At 33.2% G+C, this 16,051-nt stretch overlaps 1 protein-coding gene across 3 annotated transcripts in view; it reads right to left on the reverse strand.

Moving 5' to 3' along the window:
• Positions 1-16,051, reverse strand: part of Ralgapa1 (Ral GTPase activating protein catalytic subunit alpha 1) — a 251,241-nt gene that overhangs the window by 27,221 nt on the left and 207,969 nt on the right. For all 3 annotated transcript variants that reach the window (XM_027929475.2, XM_071607832.1, XM_027929473.3), the window contains exons 37-38: positions 8,456-8,614; positions 6,625-6,752 (exon numbers count right to left, since the gene is read on the reverse strand). In XM_027929475.2, coding sequence (XP_027785276.2) covers positions 6,625-6,752; positions 8,456-8,614 — 287 coding nt within the window. The remainder of the gene's footprint in view (positions 1-6,624; positions 6,753-8,455; positions 8,615-16,051) is intronic.

Genomic DNA, 16,051 nt, shown 5'->3' on the forward strand with positions numbered 1-16,051 from the left:
TATACTATAAATTCTGAAAATTTTTACATGTAAATCTCACTTTAAAAAAGAAACAGTATGTACACAATGGCATCATATTTAACATATGTATATTTAGAAGTCAGTCAAAATGTCTTCAGGATCAAAACAAATAACTGCTTTAAAATTTTTATTTAAGGAATAGAATAGAGTTACAATGGCAAAGGCCATGAAATTAATGCTTTAGAGTTGTTCTCACTGCAAAAATAAATCAACAATAACCCCCACTCCCCCGCCCCAACATTCTTTCTAGGTAACTAAGAAATGGTGGCTAAGATCAAACCTGAAATATCCCTCTGGTCCAATGGTTACCTAGAATCTGCCTGGTCTTCCTCCCTAGGGTTTCAATTCAATTCTAATTGCATGAGTAAACCAATAAATTGAGCTTAAAAAAAAAAAGTACCTGACAAAATCAGAGGTTGCATGAAAATGCTTTTCAAGTACAAGTACGGCAAGAAATGACAAGTGAAGTAAGGAGAGGTTTCAAAGCTTGAAAGACAGTCATCAATACTGACAGATTACTGTAATTCTGGCTGCCAGCACGATCGATTTGGGCAGCATATGACAATCAATATTGTCCTCATTTAGCGAACAACATTAGATTCATAGTTACAGAAGATGTTCCTAGGGTAAAATTTAAACTATATTTAATGATTATAAATAGCACAATTTATGCTATGGAATCTTAGTGGGTACTTTTACTGGGCATAAAATAACTGACCCAGTAGTACAATTATCCAAATATAATTGTTTATTACATTGTTTTTACCCCTTCATTTCTTTTATGGGAATTAAAGTATTAACTGTAGTGATTTTCAAAGCCTACTACTATATCAATTACTGTTGTAATTCATGTTAAGTGCATTGATCTATTTTAGAATGCATAATTTTGTTTTCAATGAAAGCAAATTTGAATTTGTCAAAAACATACATTTTTAAATCCCACACATTATATTTTGGAAATCAGTATTTATTATTTAAATTTAAAAGATATTCCTACATTTTAACATCTTAAAGTACATGTATATGGTTGTAAGTTATTATATATACTTTCATTTATAAAATAAGAAATCTATCTGTAAGGAAGTCATTGTCTCCAACATTTAGAATTAATACAGAATTTTGTGCATCTTTATGAGAGAATTGTTATGTTCTTCCAATTAACAAAGGAAAGAGTATTTATAACTATATATAGTTGTCCCTTGATTATCTATGGGTTCTTTTTCAGTACCCCCATGAATACCAAAAATCTATAGATGTGCAAGTCTAATATAAAATGGTGTAGTATACTCATATAACCAAGGCAATTTTCCTGTGTATCCTTCAAATTATCTCTACACTACTTATAATAATACCTCTACAAATGTAAATGCTATGTAAATAGCTATCATAATTATATTATTTAGGGAATAATGACAAGAAAAAGTCTTAATTTTCTTTCAAATAGTTTCTAGTTAGTTGAATTTTAGAACATGGAACCGATGGATACGATGGTTAACTTCATGCAAAACAGCACTGGAGGGCTGGGGTTGTGGCTCAATGGTAGAGCACTTGCCTAGCACATGTGGGGCACTGGGTTCAATCCTCAGCACCACATAAAAATAAATAAATAGAATAAAGATATTGTGTCCATCTACAATTAAAAATATTTAAAAAAAACAGTTTTGAAAAACAATTTCCTATAGCTTCTAAATTCAAGCTTCTATGTAAAGAAAAATTTGTTTAATCTGGTTTAATGTTTTCACTCTAAAGTGTTCCACACACAATTTTTCTGGTAGGAACTATTCAGATTTGCTGCTAAAATACACTGTTTATGTTTTCTATTTTCATTTGCAATTGTCTCTCTTCATCCTAGAATTTTCTCCAACATGGTATCTATTAATGTCTCAACATGATTAACTATTAAGCATGTCATGAAGTAGGTCTGATAATCCAACAAATCAATCTACTAACCAACCAAACATAGAAACATAATCAGGTAACCTTGGTATTGGGTGGATTATGTTATATTGACTGTAATTTTTACACATAACAGAATTCATCATTGGTCAAACTAATGCAACTTACTATATTTACTAAGCACATCCAAAGTCATTTATCTTATGTAATTTTCACAATTCTTAGACGGGCATTAGTATATTTTTACAGATGAAGAAAGTGAGATTCAAAGATTCTATAACTTGGGCTGGCAGAGTGGGTCAGTGGTAGAGAGCTTACCTAGCATGGTCAGGCCATGGGTTCTACCCCCAGCAATGCAAAAAACAATAAAAGATTCTGTAACATGAACAAGACCGCAAGACAGAGGTCAAGTTAAAAATCATTATTTACAACTGCAAATCCAACTTTTGCACCTCTAGTATTACATGAAAATCTGAACAGAAGAATGTGAAGTTGATTTTAAAAAATATTTAAGTTATATTCCCAACATTGTTGATTTTGTATTTTTTAACGTCTTGGAGAAGTGTGCATCTTAAACGTTGTTTGTACTTCAGGTCAAAAATTTGCTCAATAAATGGATTTCTTGTTTTATGACACAAGAGGTAAATAGAGTTTTGCATTTCAATCTAATCTAATTTTGCTACTTTCCAAAAAAATTTAAGGCGTGTGTATGTGTGTGTGTGTAAAGGAAAATGCAAACTCCTTCACATCCACCTCTGTGCTCTACTTTCAACTGAGAAAGTGAAATTGTGGAGGATACTAAACCTCAGGGTGAACAACAGGATTAGGTGAACTGTGAAAGAGGTAAAGGTCACAAAGACATCTTTGGTGAAGCTATGTGGATAAAATTATTTTATGGGTAACTGTATATTTCATGTAAGATTAGCTACCTTTCTAGAGATATACAGGAGATAATAAACTGAAAAATATGCTCCAAGAAACAGATTTAAGACTTCAAAGCTTTTTTTTTTTTATTGGTTTTTTTTTTTTTTTACTTCAAAGCTTTTATGAAAGAATTACAATGAGATGAAAATCAGAAGAGAAATTTAGAAAAGGTAGATGAGGAAGAGGAGAATTGGTTACTTAAGTATCTTGTTTTGTACAAAAGAATAAGATACTGTATCTTGGGAGTGGAGTTGCCCCACCCCACTTTTTTTTAAGGTGTTAGGGATTGAACTCAGGAACTCATATTTGCCAGGCAAGTGCTCTACCACTGAGTTACCTTGGCCCCTGATTTTCCTAAGAAATCATATGGTATGTAGACTTTAAAAATGGGAAACTATGAGTTTGATGAATTAATCACATCTGATGAAATGACTTTCAAGATTCCAGGCTCTGAAGGTAATGCAAATAACCCGGATTACTGGGTACACTCAGCTGGCTTTACAAAAACTCTGAATGGTCTTCTTGAATAGATTCTCCTAATTGCTTCAAAACAATAAGCAACTTGCATACTTTTCAAAACAATTCACAAGAACAACCAACACACTGTACAAAGAGAAGAGATTTAGAAACTAAGGGCGCTGTGGCGCACATCTGTAATCCCAGCAGCTCAGGAAGCTGAGACAGGAGGGTTGCCTCAGCAATAGTGAGGTGCTAAGCAACTCCATGAGACCCTGTCTCTAAATAAAATACAAAAACAGAGCTGGGGGATGTGGCTCAGTGGTTGAGTGCCCCTCAATCCCTGGCACGAAAATAAATAAATGAATGAATGAATACATTAATAAATACTTTCTCCATGTTTACACTAATCACTTACTGAACTTGCCCACTGAAATTTCTTTTCAAATTATATATCCATATGTAGAAGATTGACACTAATGGGCTGGGGTTGTGGCTCAGTGGTAGAGCACTCACCTAGCATATATGCAAGGCACTGAGTCCAATCCTCAGCACCACGTAAAAATAAAAATAAATAAATAAACGTATTGTGTCCAACTACAACTTTATACACACACACACACACACACACACACACACACACACATATATGTGTGTGTGTGTGTGTGTGTGTGTGTGAAAAAAAATATATAAAATGATACCAAATCCTCTTCTTACCCTGCACAAGTCAATTCCAAGTGGATCAAAGACCTAAGAACTGAACCAGAAATTAGCAACTGCTAGAAGAAAATATAGGCTCAACATTCCAACATACTGGCACAGGCACTGTCTTCCTTAACAAGACTCCTAAAGCGTAAAAAATAAAACGAAGAATCAATAAGTGGGATGGCATCAAATTAAAAAGCTTTTGCACAGCAAAGGAAACAAAGAGTATGAAGAGAGAGACTACAGAATGGGAGAATATCACTGCTACCCACTCCCAGGGGATTAAAATCCAGAATATATAAAGAACTCAAAAACTTAACATAAAAGACCAAATAACCCAATTAATAAATGGGCAGAAGAACTAAACAGACATTTTTCAAAAGAGGAAATACAAATGATGGACAAAAATGCAAATCAATTTCATTTCACCCCAATCATAATGCCAATTATCAAGAAAAATGCTGGCTGGCAAGGAATGTGGGGAAAAAGGTACACTCAAATTGTTGGTGGGACCCCAAGTATGGAGATTCCTCAAAAAATGAGTAATGGAACCACTCTATGACCCAGCTATCCCATTCCTTGGTATTTACCCAAAGGAACCAAAATCAGCATACTTTAGTTATATAGCCACATCAGTGTTCATAGTAGTACAATTCACAATAGCCAAGTTATGTAACCAGCCAAAATGCCTGTTAACAGATGAATGGATAAAGAAAATGTGGTATATATACACAACGGAGTTTTACTCAGCCATAAAAAAGAATGAAATTCTAGCATTTGCTGGCAAATGGATATAACTAGAGAACATTATGCTAAGTGGAATAAGCCAGACTCAGAAAGTCAAGGGTTGAATGCTTGCTCTCATATCCAAAACCTAGACCAAAGACCAAAATAATAATAAGAAGGGGGGAGGGTAAGGGAAGGGAATTCCATGAAAATAGAAGGGAGATCACTGGAGTACAGAAAGTGTGTGTGTGTGTGTGTGTGTGTGTGTGTAGGGTGGTTTGAGGGGAAAGGAGAGGGATGGGAAATGGAAGAAACTGGAATGAAATTGACCAAACTATCCCATGTACATATATGAATACACCACAGTAAATTTCACCTTTATGTATATTTATAAAGCACTAATTTAAAAATACTATGTAAAAAATAAAAAAAAAATTCTTTCCAATTTATACATCTCCATTTAGTAGACTCCTCCTAGTGTCATTTTTTGAGACAGGATCATGCTATGTGGCCCAGGCTGGTCTCAAACTTGTGGGCTCATACAACCTTCCAAGCATCTGGGACTATAGGCACACACTCCAAATTATATTTTTAATAATGTAAATCTCCTGAATTATCATTTCACTAAAATGACTCACTCAAAAACTTAACATATTTTTAATTTAAAGTAAGTAAAGATATAAATGTTACAAATAAAAAATGTTATATAAATATTATTAAGCTTTTAAAAAAATTTTTAGTTGTAGATAGACACAATATCTTTATTTTATTTATTTATTTTCATGAGGTGCTGAGGATCAAATCCAGTGCCTCACATGTGCTAAGCAAGTGCTATACTGCTGAGCCACAACCCCAGCCCCAAAACATCATTAAGCTTTATCAATTTAACATACAATAATCCATTTGTAATTTTATTTCAGTGTCAGAATATATGAGAAATTAAGTAGGAATCAGAGTTCTTAAGTAGATTTTCATCAAAAGAAAAAATATTTGTGGCAGATTACCAAGTTATATCTATGTCATGTGGAATGAAACATTTTTAAAAGCCTTCCTTTTAAATCCTAATATTTATAGCTTATTGTGTTAAAGAACAGTAATAATGAAATAGTGTTAATCATATTGAAAAAAGTATATGAAAAACACAAATTCATTTTATAAAAGACCATCAGAAAATAGTTGAAAACTTTCTATGTGCTGTATACTTGGCACTATCTTAAGAGCTTTACGTATGAGTCATTATTAGTTCTTGTAACAACAGGTGCTAGCTATTACAATTATTCTTATTTTACAGATAAGTAATTGAGGCCCAGAGATGTTATAGAAAACACAGTTTAAGAAAAGCCAGAATTTGAGTATAATCTGGCTCCAGAAACTACAGTCTTAATTACTGCATGTCCTCTCATACTTCCATGTCTCTGTTTATATTGTTCTATTAGGAAAGCTCTTAATCTCATCAATCTGATTAACTCTTATTTGTCCCTCAAGATTGGTTTAATCCTCACATTCGTCAGAAGTGTTTCCTGATAACACTATCCCCTCCAGCTGAGTGGGGGCCCCTTGTTAGTATACATATTGCATGTATGTTGAAAACAATATGTTTCCCCAATAAGACTGAGTTCTTTGCAATGACTTTTGATTATTTCTGCATCTTCAGAGCAACAGAATGTCCACAAATAATGCAACTCTCATTAATTAACCAAAAGATTAGTACTGATTAAAATTATATAAAAGAAAATACATCACTCATATATCATAAGTACTCAAATCAATGGGGAGGAACTCCACCATTGGTTTATCAATAAACAGAAACTAACCCAACGGTCTTCAAACAGAAATATTTACCCTGGAAAAGCAGACATACATTAGAGTAGAAACCATATTGTTTAAAAAGGATACAAGTTTTGATACAAAGGAATCAGTGATTTCAGAGCACGGCTTGCATTTATAGCTGTTGCTCGAACCATAATGGGTAGAACCTTCCCATTCACAATAGCACCATCAAAAAGTGGACCAAAGAAGGGAACCTAATAAAGAAATGAAAACAATTTTATATTTAAATTGTAGAAAGACTATAAACAAGAGCAATCAAGAACATTTTGCATTCAAAAGTGTTTCTGCTTCTTTAGTTCTTCCTTGAGTAAAAAAATCTGTTCAATAATTAAATTATTTTCCATGCTGGATCACTTATCCTAGACCATAAACAAAAAATGCCAATGTTCTACAGGGTGTCTATGCAAAACAGCCATGTGCTTCATGTAACCAACTAAATAATTTATGTATCCTGCCAATTTTCAAAATTTTGTAGTTTCAATTATATATAGAAACCTAATGCTAGAAGTAAATTCCTATTCCTCACTGAGCAAACACAGGAAAGATATATATCTTTATAGTCAGGAAGTCTTTCATACTTTTGTGAGAGACTACCTTTACTACAGAACCTAAAATACTTTACCTTGGTATATTAGGAAAAAAAAAATCTGTGTTTTGAAATTAAATGCCATTTTCAACAGGGGAATGACAATTTCAAAAGTTATTCTATTTAGGTAGGCCTGGGGGTATAGCTTAGTGCTAGAGTGTCTGCCTAGCTGGGTTCAATCCCCAGCATTGCTCCTCTACCAACACACATTATTTTATATGAATATCGATGGCACAAAAGGTAGCTGAAGGCATGGAAATAAGCTGTGGAAGGCATAGTGAGGATTTTAGGCTTTGTGGCCACAAACTGTCTTATTTGTCAAAAAAATTTTAAAAAGAAAAATGTAAAAAAATAATTCTTAGCTTGTGGGTTGTACAAAGTCAGGCTGTGGGCCATGGCATGTTAACCTCTGGTTTATAAAAACTTTTAAAAAACTGGCCATCAGCAAAATTCACACATGAAAAGCTTAACCCAATCCAAGGAATTCTGAAGATTCTTGATCAATTATCAAAGAGTAAGTTTTCTACTAAAAAAGTTAAGCTTAAAAAAAGAAAGAAAGAAATGCAACAAAATAATAGCAAACTTCTCTGATCTTGAAATACTTTTGTAATAGCCATTTTAACCCTATGCTGTAATACAAAAGACATTCAACCGTAGGAAAGGTTACAGAAGTAGGCTTTTTATTTTTATTTTATTATTTTTAAATTTGTAGTGTCCTCATTTATTAAGCAACATGACTAAATATTCACAAAATTTTAATAAGCATATAAAATAAAAATATAGGAATCACATATTCTTGTTCTAAAGGGAGGGTTTACTTCTGAGTCTTTTAGGAAATGATCATTTTTGGGGGGGTTTGGGGGACTGAACCCAAGGGCACTTAAAACACTGAGACTCATCCCCAGTCCCTTTTTATATTTTATTTACAGACAGGGGTATTCCTAAATTGCTCAGGGTTTTGCTAAATTGCTGAGGCTGACTTTGAATTCACCATTCTCCTGCCTTGACCTCCCAATGATCGTTCTTTTAGTGAAAGATAGGTCCTTTAATGAGATTAGTATTCAGAAACTTTCACCCTGACACTATTGAGCCATCTCCCATTTGAGCAGTTTCTTGTTATTTATCCTGTTTTATTTCCTTCTGTACCAGGTTTAAGATAATCTACTCTGCTATCAGAGACTGGGTTGCATTTCCCCCCATTTTCACAATTTGATGCCTGGTCTAATTTTTCTTCTATAAGATGGAAAGAATTCACAAATCCATACAGAACTCAATATCTAGTATTAAAAATGGGAGCAAAGGAGTTCTTACCTCTGGCTTTTTCATTATCTGGATACTGAACATGTGATTTTTCATTGGATATATTATAATAAGAACATCGCCAAATTCTGTAGGAATAATTCCTCTCCTGTAGTCTCTGGTATGCTCTGACCAAACAATGTGCACTTCATCATTTCCTAAATGTCTCAACTGGAAAACCAAGAAAATAATTTATAGTGCCTTATAAAAAGCTCTTTGAGTATAGTCATATAGTTAGTAACAACAACATACTATAAAAAGGAGAAAATGTAAATAAATAAAAAAAGATTAAATTTCATTTGGTCATTTTCACAACATATGAAACACATTTAAAGACAGTGTGAGACACTGCAGAAGTCAATCTTAACTGCACACAGTCAATGAGAAGCAGAGAGAACTTAAAAAGATTCACATATAGTCAATTTTTCTTAACTAGCAACTGCACCAATTCTTTACTACCAAACTTTTAAAGATTGTTTACAAGAGTGACTGATTTGAGATTCTTCTTTTTCTGACCACTCTCTGGAAGTGCTAATGAGTGGTAAAGTGGCCTGAAGGAGGCAACAGGAAGAGAAATAAAAGAAATAGATAATTCATGAATTGGATGATCACTTATTGAGTAATACAAAGTGTGGTTTAACAAATTTCCAGGTTTTCTTTGTCTATGAAACTATCTTGAGAGTTATTAGGCCTTTAAAATGTTATTTAGATACCTGTAATGGTTACAAAGGTGTTTCTGGCAATCTGAGTTAATGTTATAATTAAAACTGCATCAAAATAAAGCATCCAAAGCTGGATTTCTTGTAAATTATTAAAAAAATTAACTTAATGCCTATGATTCTTGAATTTTATTCTTACTGTAAAACATAAATTTTATTATTCTAGTACATTTATTGATTCTGCCACTTAATACATTTGAGTCCACTTTCAGTTTACTTTGCGATATTCTAGTCACATTAAAGGTGGGAAAGTTTGAAGACAAAACTAGGGATAGTTTTTATGCTAATGTATAAGAAATTTCTATTTAAAAAATGTGTCATTTATTTTTGATTAAGGGCATAGGGTAAGCAAAAAAACAATATGTGACTTAAAGACAGGAGTTAAGTTCAATTACTGAAAGGCTCTCTTCTGTCACTCCTTAACCCTGGAGTTAACTCCTTAATCTTGTAGTTACCCCTTTATGCCTGTATATAACATAACTGGAATGATATAAATATGGGATGTGGACTTTGTGACATTTTTTTAAAAGAAAAAAAAAGGATTACACAACTCAGAAAAGCCATGGCTCTATAATTTCATTTTTTAATCAAAATACTTTAAAAATATCCTTCCTATACAGCCATCCCCATGTGTCAGCTTCCCTAATAGGTTTATGTTAACTGAATACAAAAGAAATGTGAAATAAATTTAACCAGGAGGGATGATCCAATCTAATTTTGATACATTAATGTCATATGCTGTACATGTTACAATAGCAGCCAGATCTAATACTAAGCTCCAGGCTATACTGAGATTTCTAAATGGCAGATTGTTCTAAGTGATATCAAGTATAATTGAAGTAATAAACGATAGTAAAAGCTGAGCACACTGTCAGGAAGAATTTAAGTATTTACTTTTTAAAATTAAATGAGTTAGGTTAGGAAAGACAAGACAACTGAAATAATGCAGGTCTCAATTTACAGAAAATTCCTTTTATTTATCTGCTACATTAACCTTTGAACTCTTGCCAAAACTACCTATAATTTCTAGTGCCCACTTATCTAAAGAACCAAGAGAAAGGGGCAACTGTACTTTTATATTATAGCTATAGTTTGTCTTCAAATATCTTCCACATAATATTAAGTCTGTTATAGAAGAAGTTCAATGGAAAAGAACACATAATTTTGCCAAGATGTTTTAATAAAGATTTTTGGCATAGAACCACGTGCATAACAAAGTCATTCAAAACATGTTCAAACATTTTAAGGGAAAAGGTTCATAAAAATCCTTATTGTTTACATTCAAATGCTAAAAAAAGCAATTATTTTGGGCTGTCATGAGGAAAACATAAAAAATGTTTTCACTTTTTTATGTCTTTAAAATATGTTGTACAACAATTAAACAAACTAAAGAATTGCCAATCACTACTAAGTATCTTGGGAATTTTTGAAAGACTACTAAATGAATGGATTTTTAGTGATTAAAAGTTAACAGAAGGCTCGGGTTGTGGCACAGTGGTAGAACACTTGCCTAGCATGTGTGGGTTTGATCCTCAGCACCACATAAAAATAAATGAATAAATAAAGGTTAAAAATGCGTTAAAATATATTTTTTAAAAAGTTAACAGAAACTTCAGATGTATGTGCATTTGACATACTTTGCATATGATTCTACATTTATTTCTTATCTCTTATGGACCTAAAAGACTGTGTTCCCTATGTATAGACAGCAGGTACATTCTCAAAATTCTGAAAGAAGTTCCTATCTACATGTTTTGGACTCAGATGCCAATTCATTTCTGAAATACAGTACAAAAATTCCATATATTGGAAAGGTCTGTTAACAAGACTGGCAAACAAATTACTCTTCCAGATTGACTTCTACTGCCATTGAAGCTGTTTTGGAATTCATGGTTGCTATGGTTTAGATAGGGGGTGTCCCCCAAAAGCTCATGTGTAAGACAATGCAAGAAGTTTATAGAGGTGAAATGATTGGGTTATCAGAGCCTAAACCTAATAAGTGCATTAATCCACTGTCAGGGATTAACTGGTTGGTAACTCTAGGCAAGGTAGAATGTGACTGGAAGAAGTGGGTCCCTGTGGCTGTGCCTTTAGGGTATATATTTGGTCCTTGTTGAGCAGAGCTCTCTCTCTCTCTCTCTCTCTCTCTCTCTCTCTCTCTCTCTCTTCTGCTTCTTGGTGCAATGTCCTGAGCCACTTTCCTCCACCACTCTTCTGCTATGATGTTCTGCCTCACCCTGAGCCCCCAAGGAATGGAGAGCTGGCCTTCTATGACTAAGACCTCCGAAACCAGGAGCCCTCAAATAAACTTTTCCTCCTCTAATTGTTCTTGTCAGGTCCTTTAGTTACAGAAATGAAAAAGCTGACTCAAACAATGGTATATAACATAGCCTACAGATTATCATTATTAATTTATGATGATAAAGTAGCAAAATAAAGTTCAACATGTATAAAATTAAAGTCCTGGACACATTATGGAATGTTAACACTGGAAGAGATCTTAAAGGTATCATTTCCCACACAATGTAGGAATTCACTGCAATACCTCTGAGAAGTACATACCTTGCCTCTGCTCGAATATTTATACCAAAGTCAAATCCACACTCCTGAAGCTAGTTCTTCTGAATGAGCCTTACAAAACAAATCCAATTTGTATTTTATATATTATCTTTTAAGATATTTGAAGATTAATATCTCACTTTCCTTTTCCAGGTTATTAAGTGCCCTTAATTCCTCCTTATAATTTATAAAATATTTACCATTGTGTGTATTGCCTCAATTTATTGATGTTTCTATTAAACTGTATCATTTGTAACAGAATATAATATCTAATATAGCAAACCAATATTGGAACTGTTTGTTGTTCTGGTCACTAAATTATTAATTTTTTTATATCTTAATAACATTGCTTAAATCAAATTCTAATCAAGTCAAATCCATAAATCTTTTTTTCTTACAAAGTTTTTTTAAGCAAGTATAAATGAATGCCAAAACTAGGAAGGATTTCATATTTATCCTTTATTAAATTTTATCTTGCCAAATTCAGATTTATTTTTAAGCAAGGTCTATTGTTAGCCAATTTTGCTATTCAGTGTGTGTTGACTCTCTCTTTTCCATATTTAGGTTATGTTTAAATTCAAATCTTATGTCTTCATTTGGGTTTTGAAGAAAAATGTCAAATGGGACAGGTTTGGCTAAAAGTCTTAACAGTGAGTCATTACAGATTTTCTTCCTGGTTAAAAAAAATTCCTACATTTATTAAGGGTATTTATCATGTGGTTACTATTTGTTAAGTGTTCACCGTTCTGTGTGTGATTTGTGATAATTCATTTAATTTCATTACAATGTCTACAGGTAAGTATAATTAGTATCATATCTATTTTTATAGGTGGGGAATTAAAACTTAAAAGATGATGGAGCTTGCCTAAGGTTAAACTACTAGAAAGTGGGAGAATCTGGATTTGAACCCAGGAAGGCTAGTCCCAGAACCCATACTTTAACTACATCCCTATATTGCCACTTGCTAAATAATTTATGTTCTGAACATAATTATACTGTCAGTCATGAACATACTTACCTAACTACTATTAAGACCACATTTCTTCAACTTGTCCACAACAAAGAACTTAGTTAAATGCTTTATACAGACTATGGTTGTTCCTGACCTAGTAATCCTATTAAAACAAATTAAGTTATTTTGATGTGATTTGTTATGGTGAACTTATGGTGGCTCCTAGTGATCACTATTTCATTAACTAAGTGCTCACGAACCATCTGTTTAATAATCCTATTTTGCTAGGTACTGACATAGAGCTCATGAATGTTGTCATTTCTGCACTCTGTGGTCTGGTCTGTATCCTTTTGTGAAAATCAGATGCTTGCCATTGCTACAGATTCAGTGTTTATATCACCTTAAACAAACTGGGGTTGAAGTTCTAACCCCAATGTGATAGTATTAGAAGGCAGGTACTTTGAGAGGTGATTAGACCATGAGGGCTCTTTTACAAATAATTAATCCCTTTATAAAAGAGGCATAGAGAACTTACTTGCTGTTTCTACCATATGAAGTTACAGTAAGACAGATGCTTGTGAACCAGGAAGTGGCCTTTTACCAGACACTGAATCTGCCAGCCTTGATATTGCCAGCCTCCATACAAGTGAGAAATAAATTTCTGTGGTTTATAAGCAATTTAGTCTACGGTACTTTTGCTGTTGCTGCCCTAATGAACAAAGACATCCATCTTAAGGCAGTACTCTAGTTCTCCATGATTATCAACAGGGACTCTGAAGTTATTCCTAGATTTCCTCAGTGCCATATCATTCAACTGGGGCTGTAGACTAGAATTCATGTAAGGTAAATATATTATCTCTCATAAAATCAGTTTACTGAAAAGCTCCTAAAGCCCCCATTTTGTTAAAGGTAACTATCAACTTATTATAATGATTCAGGAGCAATATCCGAGAGTGTTTTCTTGATTCTACTGGCTTCTTTACTAGTCTAACAAGTTCTTCATTTTTAAAAAATGTATTTTCTTTGTACTTTCCACTGTTGTTCTAGAGCAGTTGCTAATCATCCTGTATATCTGGACTAGTTCATGAGTTCTTAAAAGGTCTTCTCTCTACCCTCCCTCACTCCTTCCAATCGATCACCTTTCATTCATTAGCAAATATTAACTGAGAGTTGACTATGCTATGCTAGCTTTTTGCAAATGCAATGAGGAAAAAGAGATATGGTCTCTGCTCTTAAAGCTTTAGGGTTCAATGGAGGAAATGGAGCAAAATAATCAAATATTAAAAAATAAATAATTAAAAATACACATAATACTCTACATATACTTTTCTACTATCTATAATGGCACTTGAACAAAAAGCTGAAGAACACATAGAAGCTAATTAGGTTAGGCAGTTACTTCAGAACAATTACTATGTATGTGGAAAATGAAACAGCATTCTCACTGTCCCACCTCTCTATCATTTCAACTACCTTCCAGACACATTTAGCAAAACATAACTATCCTATACCCTCAATTATTTTAAAGAACATCGTTTCATGTACATTTTCACAGTCACACTTATTTTCGTATATTCATTTGCTATCTGAATCATCCATTTTTAAAAACTAAGAAAAGCTTTTTTTTTTTTTTTTTTTGAAATCAATAGGCACATCTAGTACTACGCCTTAATAAGGGGTTGGGCATCCAATAAATGTTGCTGGATATTAAAAAGATAGATTTACCTTGGCAATTTTTTTTCTATAACTATGTGGTAGAGAGTATAAAAATAGAATTATCTGCAATTATGGCATTTATTTTAATGTGAGGCCTGAATGACAATAAAGGTGTCTATAGGTAGTTCTTTTGATTTGAAATATTTATTAAGCATCAACAGGCCTGATTTTAGGTGCTGGTAATACAGCAGAAAAGAAACAAAATCCTTGTTCTCATGACTTTGATACTGAAGTGGGAAGAGTCAGATAAATATACACACAAAAAAACCACAAATAGGATAATTTTACATGATGGTAACTGTTAGAAATAAAATAATATAAGGTAATGTGGCAGTGTGTCTCACTAGAATGGGGCTTCTTTAGCCAGAATGGTCTGGGAAGGTCTTTCTAAGAAACTGTCATGTAAGTTTGACAGAAGAACAGCAAGAATGGAGGAAATTCGCAGGAAAAAACATTTCAAACAGAACAGTTGAGTATATATAGCCTCTGATACATAAAGGAGTTTCATATGTTGGAAGGCTAAATGAAACTCAGTGAGGCCAGACTGAATAAGAAGGTGACAGGAAAGGAGATCACAGAGTTAGACAAGTGGTCAAATCATGAAGAACACCAAAGGACATAGTAAGAAATTATAATTTTATTCTACATGAAATGAGAAGCAACTGCTATCCTATTCAAATTATGCCATTCACACTGGGGAGACAAATTTGCACTGAATCACTGTATTTTTCTATCATTTATCTTTGTCAAGAGGAGGACATTTGTAGAAATTAGGGTTATGTTTAGGGTCTTATATTAAAATGGAATTATGTAAGGTTAATTGCTGCATTGGGACTGAAACTATGAGTACAATTTCATAGCTATTATTAATTATACTATTAAACTCACTTAGACTAAAATAATTAAAAAATTGTACTAGTTCTTAAACTTGCTTTTTAAAAATTCACTCTCCAGAATTATGTTTAACACACAATTCTTTGGAAAGTATCTTATGTTTTGCTTTTACATAAAATTTAAAAACAGATTTAAAATTAAAATTTAAACCAGTCAGGTCTCCAGGGCTCATTTATTTATGCAACTATTGTGACCAAATTTCAAGACAGAAAATAAAATGTTGTCCATTACACTAATAGTATTTCGGAGGGAACTGACTTAAATAAAGTGCTTCTTTCCCCTCTTTTGGGGGGTCCAGGAAATGAAAGCTAGACTAGAGTGTCCAACTAAGTATGCTACAATTATCTCAACTTGATCTTCATCAAACTTCTAAAAGGATGATTCAGCTACCTTGGAAGCAGAGTATCAGCAAGTGGCTAGAACAAGGAGATAGAGGAAATGAGAGAGGCTCCTGTGAACACTTTATACCAATGCTTGCAGCACTTCTGATTTTTAGGGGTGAATAACACTCAGTTAAGTGGAAATTATTTTTAACCATTTTCCATCAATCTTCCTCAGGTAGAGATAATTTATAGGACAGATGGCTTGGACTGGGGTTATATCAGGATTGTTGATATGGTGGTATATTTCTAAGAGAGACTACTAGAATGAATGGTTAATTTGTTCAAAAGTATAGTATACATTATAAACATTCTGCTGCTACTGGCTTGAGCCTTGAAACACCTTTTCTTCACAAAAAATAAAAATGCTACACTTAAATAGGTCTAA

This window comes from Marmota flaviventris, chromosome 2, assembly GCF_047511675.1.
Source record: "Marmota flaviventris isolate mMarFla1 chromosome 2, mMarFla1.hap1, whole genome shotgun sequence".
NCBI lineage: Eukaryota > Metazoa > Chordata > Mammalia > Rodentia > Sciuridae > Marmota > Marmota flaviventris.